General features: G+C 57.7%; 1 protein-coding gene across 1 annotated transcript in view; it reads right to left on the bottom strand.

Moving 5' to 3' along the window:
• Positions 1-9,285: 9,285 nt before the first annotated feature.
• Positions 9,286-16,133, bottom strand: part of LOC102379832 (zinc-binding protein A33-like) — a 33,591-nt gene continuing 26,743 nt past the window's right edge. Inside the window, exons 6-9 of the mRNA XM_014518760.2 lie at positions 12,593-12,826; positions 11,995-12,014; positions 10,932-11,047; positions 9,286-10,808 (exon numbers count right to left, since the gene is read on the bottom strand). Of these exons, the coding sequence (XP_014374246.2) occupies positions 10,264-10,808; positions 10,932-11,047; positions 11,995-12,014; positions 12,593-12,826 (915 nt within the window). The 3' untranslated portion in view covers positions 9,286-10,263. The remainder of the gene's footprint in view (positions 10,809-10,931; positions 11,048-11,994; positions 12,015-12,592; positions 12,827-16,133) is intronic.

Below are 16,133 nucleotides of genomic sequence, written 5' to 3'. Positions count from 1 at the left end.
GGGCCGGGCCGGGCCACGCCACGCACCTGCCGCGCGCACGCGGGGGCACACCTGCGCGCACACGGCTCACACCTGAATACACACGTGGCACACACACGACACACACAGGGCACATGGGCACACAGGGCACGCGGTTGAACACACACAGCTCGCACTTGAGTGCACACGTGGCACACACATGACACACACCGGGCACATGGGCACGCAGTTGAACACATATGACTCACGCTTGAGTGCACACATGGCACACGCATGACACACAGGGCATGAGTACACACACAGGACACACGGTTGAACACATGGCTCACACTTGAGTGCGCATGTGGCACACACGACACGCACACGACACACCTGGGGCACATGGACACAGGGCTTGCAGTTGAACACACACGACTCACACTTGAGTGCACACATGGCACACACGACACACACAGAGCACACGGTTGAACATGCATGACTCGCACCTGTGTGAACACATGGCACGGACATAGCACACAAAGGGCACATGGGTGCGCACACAGAGTTCACACCTGGGTGCACACACAGAGCACATGGGTGCACACACAGGACACAAGCCTCACACCTGGGTGCCCATAGCTGTGTGCACACTGCCCGCACTTGCACAGGCACACACTCTGTGCCCACACGTGCTGACCCCAAGTGGCAATGGGCAGTGGCACCCCCCCAGTGTAGCCAGGCACACCCCATAGCCCCCTGTGTTCACAGCCAGGTCCACAGAAACACACTGGCACACATGCTCAGACAGACATGCACAGAGCCGTGCCTTGGCACACGCAACCCCCACATGCCCCTGTGTACACACATCGGCACATTCGGAAACGCAAGAAGACGGCCATAAAGCAGCAAGAGCAGAAGTGCCCCAGAGCCGTGCCCTCCCCCAGCCACACGCAGGCACAGCTGCACACGTTGTACAGAGCAGGTGGGAACCCCCAAAGGCTCCCTCCATCCGGCCCCCTCGACCAGGAGCACCGGTTCCTTCTCCGCTGTTTGTCGGTGCGGTCCCTCTCCTTTCCTTCATTTAGGTTTTAGTTTCACAGCCCGCATGAAGAGACCCAGCCCCAGCCCTTCGGAGACTTTCTAGGGCAAAGGCGGGCAGGGGGAGGTGGGATCCAGGTGTTAGGAGCTTCGGTGCTACCAGGACAGCGAAGGCCACAGCTCCTGCACCAGCCCCTGTGCTGTAGGGAGCAGGCGCCTCCTTCTATAGGGGCTTCTTGTGTGCCACCCTGCGCTCGGACAGACGGGCCTGGGAGTCTTTCTGGGCTGCTAGGTGTTGGCAACCTGGCCCTAGCTTTGTAGGCATGAGTGAGTGGGTGAGTGAGGTTATTCTCCAGGATAAGTAGCCTGCTGCCGCTGGTGGTAGATAACACGCTTCTGGGGTGCAGTCACAACTCCCTAGGACTGACTTGTGCAGTAGCTGTGTCTATGGCTGCCGAGCACAGTAGTGTAGAAACCTCTAAGGGCTCCTTACTGGCGTGTCAATGGAGTACAAGGGGTGGGGAACTAATTAGCATGCGCCCATAGCAGGAGGGTTTTGCAGAACCAGACGCGTCCCTTCATGCACGCAACAGGAAGATTTGGTTACGTGAAGGTGCCAGTCCACTAGCGCTCCTGCCGTCTGCCGGGCTACAGTGGGCAAGTGTGGGGCACAGGGGACGCGCTGAGACAGTGACAAGAGCTGCTCTGCAATGAAGGCAGAAGAGATGCTCTCCCAGGGAGGGATGCACACGTGCATTTAGAACCCACCGTCCAAACCGCCCTGAAGGAAAAGGCTGTTACATTAGTGGCTTATAAGCTCTGTGCCAACAGATGCGGGGGCATAAACTTTCTGATTCTTAATTACGATCGCAGCTCAGCAATCTGGACACCAGCCCTCACATCCAGCGTGGATTTCCCAGAGCGGTCAGTAAATAAATGTCACCCCCAGGCTCACACCTTAGAGATGCAGCAATAGCACTGTGCAACTTTGCTGACATAAAAAAAAGAGGGGTCTGGATTGAGAACTGTGCGCCTGGGGTCTCAAAAAGGCATGAGGCTTTGTGTGCCTTTAGCTGCCTCCCCAGATCTGTGAAAGAAACACCCTTCTTCCCAAAGCTAATAAAGGACATCTAAGAAGCTACAAGTGCTTCTAGCTAGGTTATTTCCCCTGTCCCCCCATTAGTACAATTCTGAAGATTTTACTTGCTCAAGTGCCAACACAAGCACACACATCCATGCGCCTGTTTTGCTTCTTGAGATGAATACGGGCAAATACTTGTGTTTCTCATCTGTGACTTCCACCAAACCCTCCCCCCATCCCTACTGTGACTCAAAATTGGGCAGTCTCATACTCCTAATGTCCCCCGCTCATGGCTCAAGAACTTTCCAGACAGGGAGGAGGTTGGTTAAGGGCCCATTATTCAGCAATCCCTCACCTAACCTTGCTTCTCCTGCCAGCGCAGCTTTAGACCAGACTCAGCACCTCCGATGCTGGATCACGTCCTAGAGCAGCAACCTCCTAATTATGGAGCAGGTCCTTGCTGCGGTCCGGAACAGTTCTCCCACAGGTGAATCATTATTATATCATGGTGATGATGATGATGATATATTTCTATTGCTGTACAGCCTAGGACCCCCCATGGACGGATCAGGGTTTCCTTGTGTTAGGCACCATGTATCAAAGGAACAAAGCTCCCCCCTCCAGGGCTAATAGTCCACAGAGAAAGTGAATGCCAGCAGGACAGTGCTGCGAGCTGTTTCCACAGTTTCTACCTATGTATTTCTAAAGCCCTCTGGGAACCAGTTGCTGGTAAAAGCCCCAGAGCCAGAGGCCCCCCAGATTTGCACAGGTAGGAGTTGTACAAATCCCCCTTTGTACCCGTGTCCTGGTGCCATCCTTAGGTTTGTGCTCAGCACAATGAGACAGGGAAGGAGGGTGGCAGCGGGGTCTGGTGATCAGAACACCTGCAGACTGGGAACTGGACTGCAAGCACTGGTTTGCAGGAGCAGCCCTGGTTTCCATTCATCCCCCTAGGCCCTGGCCCAATTCTTGCAGAACCCCTGAAGGCACAACCAGAGCTCGGGAGGAGAAGGAACACGCTCAGCCCGTTGCACGGCAATGAATGCCGGGCCCAGCCCTTTCTGCGAACATCTGTTTCAGCGGTGAGGAGCAAAGGCAGCACAGGTACAGAAATAACAGGCTGCTGAATCACTGGCACTGGCGCGCGGACAGACAGGGGAGGAAATGCAGCCGTGCGCGGCAGAGGGTTTGTCTGCAGCAGCAGAGGGGGGAATGAGCTGGCTGCCAACTCCCCCGCCACCGGGTCCCGGGGGTCCAGGAGAGCAGCCTGCAGCCGGCGGGGAAGGGGCTGCTGTGCACCTGAGGAAGGGATACGAGGACCCTCTATGCCAGGGCTGGGACAACCAGCGGGCAGGGACCCCCTATGCCAGGGCCGGGACCAAGCTGCCACCTAATGGTGGGAAACGAGCAGGAGCGTACGCCCGAAAAAGCTCTGCGGGAAACTTTCCATCACAAACACAGGTTACCATGCGCCCGACCGGACCTTTTTGGTGTTTCTATGCTCAGGAAACAAAAGGAGCTTATTTAAAGCCTTACTCCCCCGCTTTGCCCAGGACATTGGACTGACAAGTGGAACAAAGGCATCACGCGTACGTGGGGCGCCGGGACTCTTCCCTTTCCCCCAGATTTCAGCCCCGGCTGAGTCAGTGTCTGGAGAGCCGCCCTCCAGCAGCCTCCATTCAGCCAGGAAGGCCCCAGCGATGCTGTCGGTCTCGGGGAGCTCAGGTTGAAGGCTCTGGGAGGCTGAGGCTTGTAGCGGGTGCCGTGGGTGGAAGGGGGGACACATAGTCGGCTATGGGCCCGGCGAGGGGTACAAGGGATGTGGCTGCAGATCCTCAGGGCGCTCCCTTCGGAGAATAGCTGGGTCTGGGCTAGGTGAGAATCAGTCCAGGAGGTCTAGGGACCTGGGAAGTCCAAGGCTGCTCGGTGCCGTCCCCACCTGCACTCTGCTCACGGGTTTCAGAGAGTATCTCAGGATGCTACGCAGGAGTGCAATAAAGGCCTACCCCATGCGTGTCACAGCCATGGAGATCAAGGCCTTCTCTTATTCCGCTCTATCCAAGCAAAGCAGGAAGGCAGGCCAGATACAGCTCTTGCCACCCCCCTGGCTCTTCCCAAGGCCCAGGAGGCACATGGACATGGGTATCCTTGCACTGCAAGCCTTCCCAGTGCAGAGGAGACGCATCAACAGGGTCCCTCCTGCCTGACCCCTCCCAGCCCCAGCTGCTGTGAAATGGGACCCCTGCCTTTGCCTCATCAGCAACGGAGCCCAAAGCACGTGGGGCTGGGGATGCTGGAGGAGAGGTTTCCATGGACTGGAGCCATTTGCTGGGATGGGATGTGAGCTCACAGCACAGGCAGCTGGCATCGGCTGGGCAGTGACAGGGCTTCCACCTGTGGCTTTGCTTTCTCCGCGATACCATGAGCTTTTGAACCGCACCCGCTGGGCAGGTCTGATTTTCCTGTCCAAGACACTTGCACAGGCCTAACAGGGGCTTGTCCAGGGGAAGCACCAGGCACTTCCTCTCATGTTCCTTTAGCAGGGCTCAGAGCCGCTCGAGGGCTTGCCAAACGTCTGCCGGCCACCACAGCAACCCTCTACCTGGCTTTTGACACGTCACAGCATCATGTCCCCTGGGGGAGCAGACAGCCCGGGAGGTACAGCGGAAATGCAGCTGTGGTCTTCAGGGTTGTGTTGGACCGGCTGCTTTGACCGTGGTCAAGCCACTTACCATCTCGGTGCATCTTTACCTGTCACACGTTGTCTGGCCTATTGGACTGTAAAGTCCTTGGAGCAAGGCCTGTTTCTTTGGCTTTGTACAGCACCTTGCACGGGGGAGCCTCAGCTCAGCCAGTGCCCTTATGGCAACACCGAACAGTCATATGAGCAACATGCACCCTGTGCACACACAGCGCTTGCACAGCTGAGCACCAGCCCTGTCCAAGAACTCCAGCCCGACACCGAGAGGTGTTACGTATCGGTGCTAGTGCTACACATCGTCTCACGTGCACGTGAACTAACTGCTCTACAGCTTTTCTTTAGATGCTACGCGCTGCTCTCTGAAAGGCCGTAGCAGGGGCTGGAAATGCCATATGGACTCTGACCTCTGCATTTTTTTTCTTTTTGCAAAAATATTTATATTTTTATATATAACTCCACCTCCAACACTGCCAAGTTTTCCCCATGTATCCATGCACCCATCTCCATATCCATCCCCCCACCCACTGCCCTCCTCAGAGGGCCTGCCCCTGGAAAAGTCTATGCCAGACCCGTCTCCACCAGATGAGGTCTGCCATTTCTTTCCTGTTGTCCTCTTCTGTCCTCCTGCAGTACAACTACATTTCACTTAGCCCCGCTTTAATACCTCTGCAAGGACTTCTTCCTGCTAGAACCAGCCTCACTGACCTCTCCCCCGTACAGCCCGGCTTGGCGGGCCCCCGCACCTGCTCCTGCTCACGGGAGAGCAGTAAGGCTTCGTTTTGAGCCTGATCCCCAAGGACAAGCAGGTACGGTCTCTTCCCTCCTCTCTCCCACCAGTCAGTCCCATTCTCGGGTGCTTGGTCTCTTCCTCCAGGAACCACCCAGCCACCCTGGCCCACTTGTCTTCCATTTCTCGCTCCTCATCTTCTCCTCTTTTGCATCCTCGGGCTGCTTCTGCGCTCCATGCCCCAGGGGCGCTGCTACAATTCATTAGCAAATGCATTTCTTCGGCAGCATTGCCAAGGGGAGAGCTGTTCAGTGCAGGCTGTTCTACCCTGCAGATCCCCACGCAGCAGTGGCGATAACAGGGGTAGCCTTTTCCCAGCTTCTTTGCAACGTGCCTAATTGACCTGGCACTCACAGCGATGCTGCACCCACGGCTGGGTGCATGCCGGAGGACGGTGCCCCCTGAATGGCAATGTCCCCGGAGAGGGGCAGCTACGTACCCTGCAGGATGCTATCACCTGGGACAGGCCTGTGCCGCAGGGACCATGGCAGAAGTTAACGCGGCAGCTCAGGCATTGTCTCATTTCCTGGCAGTGACCCCCCGGGGTCTCCAATGTGCTTCCTCGCCTCCTGACCCCCAGGGCAGGCTGGAGCCACCGACATCCCCTTCCTCGCGGGGGAGGGAGGGTGCAGCCAGCCAGGAGCTGGAGGGAGCCCATGCATGGGGCAGCGGTGCTCCCCGAACTATTCTAGCCATTCCCCATATCCAGGCAGTATTAGAGGGCAAGGCAGGTCCCCTGGCTGAGCTGGGGAGCACCCTCCAGACTCTGCTGCCTCTACCCCACTCACCAGCCACTGCCAGAGGGCAAGGCTGGTTTCCGGGGCTGGGTTCAGCATCCAAATCCTGAAGAACGGCGACAGGACCCAGTCCTTGACAGAGAAGGCAGGACAAGCCGTGGCACTGCTCCCATCCTAGTGGTGACAGCCCCCACGGGAGGCACTGAGCAGTCAGAGCGATCCCCAGGCGCTGGAGCAAGAGAAGCACAAGTATCTGCTCCAGCGGCCCATGGAGAAGCCATGGGCATCACAGAGCTAAGCCCAGGCTGTGCACAGCGCAGAGCACATGATGCTGACAGCACCTTACAGCCTTGGCAGCTGCAACCACCTTGGGGAAAGGCAGCGCTCGGTCCCCTGAAGGACAAAGATGCAACTCTTGCCCTACCAACATCACCTTCTCCTCAGGCCCAGCAGTGAAATGGGTTTGTGCCCGAGTTTCCCAGCTGGTTGCTGCTCCTGCCTTGCACCAGGCTCATGGGGGAGGGCAGCCCTCGCACCTGCAAAGCAGCTCAGCTCTCCCAGCGCAGGGGTGCGGTGCCATGGCTGGACCCGCCAACAGGGAGGGATTCTCGCACGGCTCCATATCGGCCCAAGCACCACAACCCAATGCCGGGCCATCCCTCCCCTGGGCATCTCTGGAAAACAAAGCCCCTTGAATCCAGAAGTGCATCAACACTGCACCTCGAGCTGCCTTCCTCTCCAGGTGTGTGTGCGTCTTTCTGCCTGCTGGGATGCGTCGAGACTAGCGACTCTCAACCAGGGTCCTGCGGCACCTTGGGGTGCCTCAAGATCCTTTCAAGGCTGCCATGGGGGACCACACACACATGCTATACAAGATAAACCCAGGGGTTTCTGGCAGGAAGCCATGGGGCTACGAACATGGTGCCTTGCCAGGGTCTTTCCAAGTTCTCTGCAACAGAAGAACAGCTCTATTTTTCTATAGACCAAAAATGAGCTAAAGCGAAGAGCTGGCATTTTGCGAGGAGGGCCTCGAGCCTGACACGGTTGAGAGCCACTGCTCTAAATAGCAGCGCTTTGGCTCCAACTGAATCCCAGTGCTGCAAATTCCCGGGGAGTGAAGTCAAACTGCTCTGTGGCCTGATCCCAGCTCACCTCTAGTGAGAGCTTAAAGCCCAGCTGCCCTGGGCAAGAGGACTATCCCGCCATCCACCAACCCTCCACTAATCCCCCTGGCTGCACAGAGCCCCTTGACCGGTGCCCAACTCCCCAGGTGTCCTCTCGGCCCCTTCCCTGCACGTGCCGACACAGCCAGGCAGGTATGGAGACCGTGCCAATGGACACCCTCGGCCCCAAGCTACTCCATTGGAAAACGGGCCAGGCGGTCGGTGTCCGGCCCATGTAACAAGCTAGAAACTGAATGTCCAAGGAACAGGAATCCACAGGCTTTGTCCAAGCCCTCGGGCCACGCGATATTGCATTGGCTTTAGCATCGGCGTTGACCTTACAGCATGCCATGGGTGGCCGAGCCAGGGCAGCCCCCTCATCTCTCAGGTCTCAGACCCCGCTCCAGCCAGCATGGCCTGGATCCCCTCCTGGAGGGCGGCCGGCAGGTCCAGGGCTGAGCCAGCTGGGGACACAGCCAGTTCCCCAGAGGCAAAAGCAGGAGCAAGAACGCAGCGCCCGGAGGGATGGCAGCGCCAGGTGCCTTTCTTAGAGCCGCCATTGGGAAGCAGCAAAGGCAGAGGTGCGGATACCGCTGGAGCCCATGTCGAACCTGCTCGGACGCATCGTGGGCAGGGACTCTGGGTCTGTGCCGGCCAGAAACAAGAGACCCAATTCGTTTCCTCTTCTGACCAAAGACACCATCAGAAGCCGAGTCTGGAGGAAGACGACCAGCACAGACACCGCACGCAGGAATACCGAGGCCTGCGGCAACAGGCAATGCCCGAGCGGCCGGTAGGAAGGCTAGAAGGGGCAGCCTGCCATCGGGACTGGCAGACCAAAACCCTAAAGCAGTCTTAGACAAGTGCATTGCTGAGCCTGCTTCCTGTCCGTCTGTCTGGGACCCAGGCCCACCAGGACTGTAACAAATAGGCCTCCCGCCTGCCCGTCCGTCTCCCCCTGCCCCCACCATTGTTCATTATGTGCTACCGAAGCGTGGCTGAGAAAGCAGCTGGGACCCAAGGTGCAACACAAAGCAGTGGCATTGTCTGCGGGGAGCGAGGGGAGACGCCAGGAAGAGCCCGGGTTCCTGTCAGGCCGAGGTGACGGTCTCGGGGCCCTGCTCTACCGGAGCATGCATCGTGCTGCCCCCCTCCTTCAGGCAGTCCGGCTGCAAATGCTCCCAGGTGGAGCTCGGTTTACGAGGCCCTGGACAAAAGCAAAGGAAGGCGGCAACAAAAGGTTAATGCAGTCCCAGCAGCTGGCCAGTTTTCCAAGGGGAGCTCTCCCAGCTGGGGGTAGCAGCCACTTGCAAGGAGGAGCTGGGAGCCATGGGTAGCATGAATGCAAGCAACCTTGCTGCTCAGACCCTGCGGCACTGGGCCCTGGACATGGGGCACGCAGCACCAGTCTTCCCTAACCCGGGGCCAGTCACCTGGCCGCAGGACCCCCCACCCACAAACAACCCCATCTCCCTCCCTTCCCACCGAGTGGCCCCAGAGCCCAGCCCAAAGCACAGAGGGCGAATCAGGAATAGCGCTGCAAGGCAGTAAATCCAGGGGGTTCCTCCCTGCCCCAGCCTGGTGTTGAGGTCTCCCTCCAACCGCCCAAGACAGAGGAGCAAGGCAATGACAGCACAGTCTGCTTCTGAGCTTTAATGGCAAGGCAGCAGGGAGCACAGCAGGGATAGGAGCCGGGAGCCAACACATCCACCACCTGCTGCTAGGAGCCCCATCGTGGACACCTTGGCTTGGTGGAGGGTGCCCTCTCCTGGTCTGCCCTGGCCTGGCACCGCACAGGAAGGGCTGAAGAGTCGGGTCTGGTGCTGGAGCCCAAAGGCGGGTCTGTGGGCGATACAGGTGCAGCAGAGGCGGCTGTGCTCTGCTGTACCAGGGGCCTCGTGCGTTAGACATCTCTGGCTGGGCGCTCCACCTCCTGCTGCAGGGCTGCTCCTGCCCCTCTCCCCACTCACCAGAGCCAGGGCTGGAAATGCCCTGGCTCCACACAACACAGGGGAGTGCAGGCCAAAGCCCTGAATGAGCACAGCTCATTTAAGTCTTTACTTGGAAAGAGGCCAGCCCCCAGGAGTCTCAGCACTGCACCAGCCTGCTTCCTTCTACTGATCTCCAGCTGGGGAAACTGAGGTGTGAAGGTCCCACTAGCAGGTTGGCAGCAGCACCAGGCCCTATGCCCCAGGGGAGGGTGCCGTGTGCTGCCATGAAGCAAGTTTGCAGATTCCTCAGCACAGCTCCCCCCCTCCCCACCTTGCACGAGGCAGGGGGTAGCACTGGGCAGGGTGGAAGAGGCCTTGCACTCAGCTTGAGCAGGCACCGGGAGCGGGTGCGACGGCCTTGCTTCGCTTCTGCAGCTGCAGGAAGGGGCTGAGTCTTCCCCCTGCAGCTGAGGGGCATGTTGGCGCCAACAAGACGCCACTGCCTTAGTCCAGCGGCTAACAGCTCTGCCCTCTGGGCAGGAGGGGCTGGCTCGGGGTAAATTGGCAGATCTAGGGCCATCCCTAGCCTGTGTGGGTCTGGGCACGTGGTGGAGCAGCGGGGTATACCAGGCACCCAGCACTGCCCAGCCTGCACTAATGGGGGAGCAGGGGTCAGTCAGGATTACTGCTGCCCTCCCCACGGGCTCGGCTTGGGACCAGCGGCATCCAAGACACAGACACATGGCAAAGTCTCAGCGACAGCAGCATGGACGAGCCCCCACCTGGGCAGCTCTTCGGTCGGTCACCGGTGCCCCCAGTCCCACGCATGCTGCCCTCCCCCTGGCTCAAGAGGGAACAGCCCGAGTCCTACAGGGCCAGGTGGCAGATCCTCATGGGCTCTGCGTTCCGCCCCCCATCGCTGAAGCAGGTGCTGAAGAAGGGGCAGAGCCTGGGGGTGGCAACCTGGTGGAAGGTGTAAAGGTGGGCCATGTCCTCAGCGTTGTAGAAGGCCACCGTGCCCGCCTGGCAGTCCAGCAGCACCCCCACTTTGCGCAGGTGGCGTGGGGGGTAGAGGCGCACCCAGGGCGTGGCGGCAGCCCAGTACTCTGTGCGGTTCCTCAGGCGAAGGGACCAGTAGCCGTTCTCAGGGCACAGCTTCACCTTGGCCGCCCGGTCCACCGACTCGGCCGCTACGCCCAGGTCCCACTTGGTCTTGCCGCCCACCCCCACCTCCCAGTAGTGGCTCCCGGCTGTGAAGACCTCAGACCCCAGCACATTTACACACTTCTGGAAGCGCTTGGGGCTGCTGGGGACGGGCTGGGGGGTCCTGCTCTCCGTCACTGCCCTCAGGTTTTCAGACAGCACCAGGTTGGGGTGCGCTGTCTCGGGGTCGAAGGTCAGTGGGGCAGGAGCTAGGACGGAGGATGAGTGTTTGTTAGGGTGCTGTGCACATCAGCTCCCTTTAGCTTTGCCTCGTCCAGGCATCCCTGCCACCCCCTCGCCCCTGCCGGGGCCCTGCCCAGTGTCAGACTCACCAGGGGAGATGGATGGCAGCATCCGTCTCCAGAAGATGTACTGCAGGGGGCCACTGTACTGGTCTCGGAGGCGGTCGGCATCAAAGGAAGGTGGGGCCTCTACACGCACCAAGGGCCTGGCAGAGGGAAGGGGCTGGAGTGCGGCACGGTGCAGACAGAGCGAGTTGGGGGGTGGGCATAGCAGGTTGAAGCCAGGACCCTGGACGTGGCGGGGGGGGGGGGAATATTCCCACAGACTGAGGCTTCTGCAGGCACCAAGGGAGTGGAGCCGGCAGGACAGGAGCCCCCCAGGAAAGGCAAGAGGATGCAACAACCTGATGGCAAAGTGTCGCCCGCTCCCTCTGCCTTGCTCCCTGGCCTAGAAGGGAGTCAATGGACCGGCTTTGGTAGTGACTGGGCTCGAAGGGCAGGGCAGTCTGCAGGGGAGCAGCATTCAGGGCACGTGAGAGATAACTGGGACATATACAGAGGGGCGCTGGCGACTGCCAGGCTCTGGTGGCAGCTGTTCTTATAGCACCGCTCCAAGGCACAGACACTTCCCTTTGACAGCTGCCACGATCCCACGTGAGCCTGAAGGCTGCTCCAAGCTGCGTTTCTGAAGGTGATTGGGGGGGGTGGGCTGCCGCCTGGGGCTCAAGATCCATTTTGCAACAGAACCCTTCTCCTGTGAGCCAGGCCAAGCACCGACAGGCTCACGGAGAGGTGGCAGCAGGGAGGACAAGAGCCAGAGCTACTGAATGGGGCCTCCTGCTTTAGCTCTTGCATTTAAAACACCTTCCACTTCCCCCTTGGCATGCAAACCCCGCCTGTGACGCCATTCCCAAGCCCCCTGGCCCCCGCCCTGGGAACTGTGCACTGCCAGAGAGATCACCCAGCCCTGGCTGGGGGCTGCATCTTCCCTCCACCCTGGGCTGATTCCGCACCAGCAGCTCGCCAGATAATTTGCAATGCTTTAAAACTTACAGAGATAAGGCCCCTCCCCTGTGCATCACCAGCCCAGGCAAAGAGGGGAGATAAGAAACTCATGAAAAGGGACGCAGTGCATTTCATGCCAGGCACGTACCTGATCTCCAAGCTCTCCACCTGCAACGAGAAGCAGAGAAAATTAAACAGCCATCAGCCTTCATTCCTACCGCTGCCCCAATGAACGCTGCCCTGCACTCAGGCACACAGCAAAGGAAGGGATGCCAGGACAGCTAGGCACTGGCAGGGAGGGGTCAGCCTGGCTGCCTGGGCAGAGGTTAAGGGGACGTGGAAAGGCTGGGAGTTGAGGAGAGATGCTCCCAAAACCTGGTGCCAGGCGGGAGAGGTCTCTGTAGGAACCTGACCCGATTCCCAGGGAGAAGGGAGGCAACTCACGACACCTTTCCCACAGGCCAAGTATCCTTGGATGTCTCCTGGCGCGGATGGCATCTTTGCCAAGAAACAGCCTTGCAAACCACCTCCTGGCTCCCATCTACAGCCCCCCTATGCCCTGTGGCAATGGCTGATGTGGAAAAAACACATGGGGGATGTGGAGCTAGACCCTGCCTGCTCTGCCTCTGCTCGGGCGCACCAAGCCCTGGGCCTTGCTACAGCATGATCCATTTCCTGCTCTCCCGCTTCCCCCACATCCCAGTGCCCTGCCCGGGCTTCTTGGCAAGCACTGGCCAGACACTCACCTCCACCAGTGCCAAATCGCCCAATTCATGCAGGGTTTGCTGTATGCACTCCATGTTCCTCTCCAGCTCCAGGATCCCATTCTCCAGTTGCCAGATGTCCCCTTGCAGCCTCACCAGCGACTCCTCCTCCTCTTTGGCCAGCTCCATCAACACCGCTCTCTCCTCTTCCACCAGGATCTGACGAAGTTGCTCAAACTCCGCCTGGATCTTAGCGTGCAGCTCCCCAGAGACTTTCTGCGAGAGGCAAAAAGCCGCAAGACACCATGAAAGGGCTTGGAGGGGCATGAGCAAGGGGGAAAATGGAGACTGAGTTGCAGCATGTTCATAGACCCACTTGTTTCCCCCCCCCGAGGGTTTCGGGTGTGATCAGAATTTCTGGGAAGGAGGGTGGGAGAGAGGCAACACTACGGCTGCAGGGCTTTGGCTGCCCAAGGCACCTATTTCCACAGGGGTCCTTCAAAACAGGGCCCACACAGCCTGGCGAAAATGGAACAACCTTATGTGGCAGGAAGAAGCCAGACTAAAGGCTGATGGCCACCATGATCCTCCCACCCCCTCCAATGGTTTTCCAGTCTGCAGCTCCATATTATTTAACACCTGCTCTCCAGAATCAGGCCATGATCTCACCAACACGCAGCTCCTGCCTACACAGCTGAGACATGCGACCCGTGCGGCTGACGTTAGGACTATGGGGCTGCGTTCCCCTGCGCAGTGCATTAACTGCCGGCTAACGTAGTGGCCCAGAAGCAAGGTCTCTTTGGGGCTAACACATGTTTTGGGACAATGGGCAGGTGGAGAATAGCTATGCTGACCACAGAGAGGGCAAAGGCAGCCCATTTCCCCTTGCGCAAAGCAACTCAAGCTGGCCGCTTCAGCTACTCGGATGAACTGCCTGGCCACGCAGCTTCTGGTTCCAGCCATTTCCCATATCCAAACTTTCAATACATTGAAAACTGTTGCAGGCGGTTTCTGCTAGGCCCAGACCCAGCAATTATTTGCATCTCTGTATTAAAAATATTAGTCCCTAAATACCTTAGTTCAGAATACAGCCCTGAGTCTTAACAGACATGCACAGAGCTGTGATGCTGTAGCTATATACCGATGGTCCCAAAGTACTTGCTACCTATGAACATGAGACATAACAGGTGCACCCAGGCAACAGGCAGGAGGAGGCCATCAGCAGACAGCAGCCAGTGTGACTGGCAGGGTCACTAGTTAGCCACTGCTGAGTGTTTAGCAGGGGCCATGGCAGAGATCAGATCTACAAGCCCTGGGCTCCTGGAGGTCATTGCTTGGTGTTATAGGAGCAGGAGGACTCAGCTGAGCTGGAAGCTCTCCATGCCCTAAAAGAACAAGATGCCTCAGGGTGAATCGGGTGAAGTGATTAAGACGGAAGCAAAGTGGTCAGTAGTCCCTGGGCAGAGTTCAGCTCCCTTCCCTGCTCTCCTAGGTGGCCTGTCGTCTCCAAAGGAACGTACTGAATTGGTACGACTGCCAGGTGTTGGCTTGGCTTTATTCCCGCTCGGTGTTTGCTCTAGGCCAAATGGCTCCTGTGGATTCAGACTCAAAAGAAGGGCCAGCACAGCCACCTTTGCAACAGCACATAGAGGGATTAGTACAAGGCAGCTAGGGAAGGGAGGGAAGCCCGAGTGGCTAGAGGCCCTCTCGGCCCTATTTTGTGGCCAGTTTCCCAGAACGACGCAGACACGGAAGCTGCTAAAATTAACCTCTTCCAATAGCCTCTCCGACACTCAAAGGTCGCTGCTCCCAGCTTGTTACCAACCTACCTCCAACCTACAGGGTAAGATTTGCAAGCGTCCTTCAGCAATTTGCCTCCCAAGCTCCCAAGATAAAAATGGACGTTAGGCTCCTAAGTCACCTTGGAGCTTTTGAAGAGGCTGTGCCTAATCTTGAGACCCTGAGCTGCAGCTCAGCTGGGCTCAGAGCAACTTGGAGGCAGGACGGGCACATGCTCTCACAGCAGCTTGTCCTGGAGGATAACTGTGAAATGGGCACAGCATTATTGCTTCTCAGGTTTGAAATGCCCTGGCTTTCACTGTCACCCAGCGCAGCCTTCTTCCTGCACTGTGAGAAAGGATAAGTGGATTCATCTACTCGCTCTTTCTGTGGCCTTCAGGAGGTGACACACCTGCCGCATCCCCCGCTTGTCTCTCTCCATTCCCCTTCTTTAAACTGAACAGACCTCATTTTTCAGGCTCTTCAGTCCTGGATGGGGGGGGCTCTGCCAGGCCCATAATTGTTTTCCTTGTCTGTCTCCATCACCTCCATTTCTGCTGCATCTCTTTTAAATGAAGCAACCGAAGCTGAATGCAGAATTCCAGGTAGAGGACGCACCATCAATTTCTATAATGGCCTCGTAATGGTCTCATTATTTTCTCTCTTATTCTTTAGGGTGGCGGCTGCCGCACGCTGTATGGAGGTCTTTGTCAAGTATCTCTAAACGAGCTTTGTAGCTTTGTCCCGGGAGATTACAATTAATTTAAAATCTAAATGACTCCTTCCATCGGGCAATTATGCTGTTTGTGTGCGTCAGCCCTGCCTGTGCTCTGCCTCACGTGGCCTGCTCACGCTGGCTCCAGGGGAACCGCAGTGACTTACTGTGGCCTTTTGGCTCCCCTCATTGACACAATTTTATGTTGGCGGCAGATTCTGCTACCTCCCTGCTCAGCCCCTTTTCCACTTCACTGCTGCACACAGCAGCGAGCCTCCCCCACTGCTGATCCTTCTCCAGGAGGAGAACTGGCCATTTATTCATGCTCCACTTCCTTCCGACTCTCAGCCAGATCTGAATTCACAACAGGTTTTGTTTGCTCCTTGCTCCGTCACTGCGCCTCTTGGGCATGGATCGTGTGTCAGGGGCTGCAAAAAGGGAAGAAAGTGGCAGGGTCTGCCCCAAGGAGCTTACAATTAAGGGAAATACATTGCTTGAGTTCTGGTTTTTCTAGCACCCTCTCCTGACACCTGGGCCCCTGAATACCTCTGGATCTGTACCCAAGAAGCCTAAGATACCAATGTGCTGGAGATAGATGGAAAGATGTGCTCAGCTGGGTCACCAGGCCTACAGACCTCGGTCCTGGTTTCCTGCTAGTGCTACATGTAAAAAAGTTATCTGCTCCTGTATCTCTGAGCATTTGCTTTTCGGTGGCCATCTTCAATTTTCTTCTTTCTGCCAAGCTTCCTTTGTCCGAAGAATACCTGTGGGATCTGAAGAGCTTCTTGAACCATTTAGCCTTAGCAATTTCTCTCCTCTCCCTTGTCTGAAGCTTCACATCCCCCTTTTCCATCCTGTTACCATTGCACAAGTGGCCACGGCACTAAGTCCAAGAGGCTTCTCGACGAGCTCCCAAAATTCTCCTTCCTAAAGCTCAGTGTCACTGGACTAGTTTTCGGCATGTCCCCGAGGACCAGGTCCTCTCCGACGGGTCAGAAGCAGGCCGAGTGTCTGTGCTCTCAGAAACAGACTGCTCTCTGGTCGCACCAAACACCTTGCAGTCAAAAGCCCAGCGTCTCTCGCACCCCA

Source organism: Alligator sinensis, unplaced genomic scaffold (genome assembly GCF_000455745.1).
Source record: "Alligator sinensis unplaced genomic scaffold, ASM45574v1 scaffold550_1, whole genome shotgun sequence".
In the NCBI taxonomy this organism is placed as follows: Eukaryota; Metazoa; Chordata; order Crocodylia; family Alligatoridae; genus Alligator; species Alligator sinensis.
This window is presented reverse-complemented; position numbering and strand designations above follow the sequence as displayed.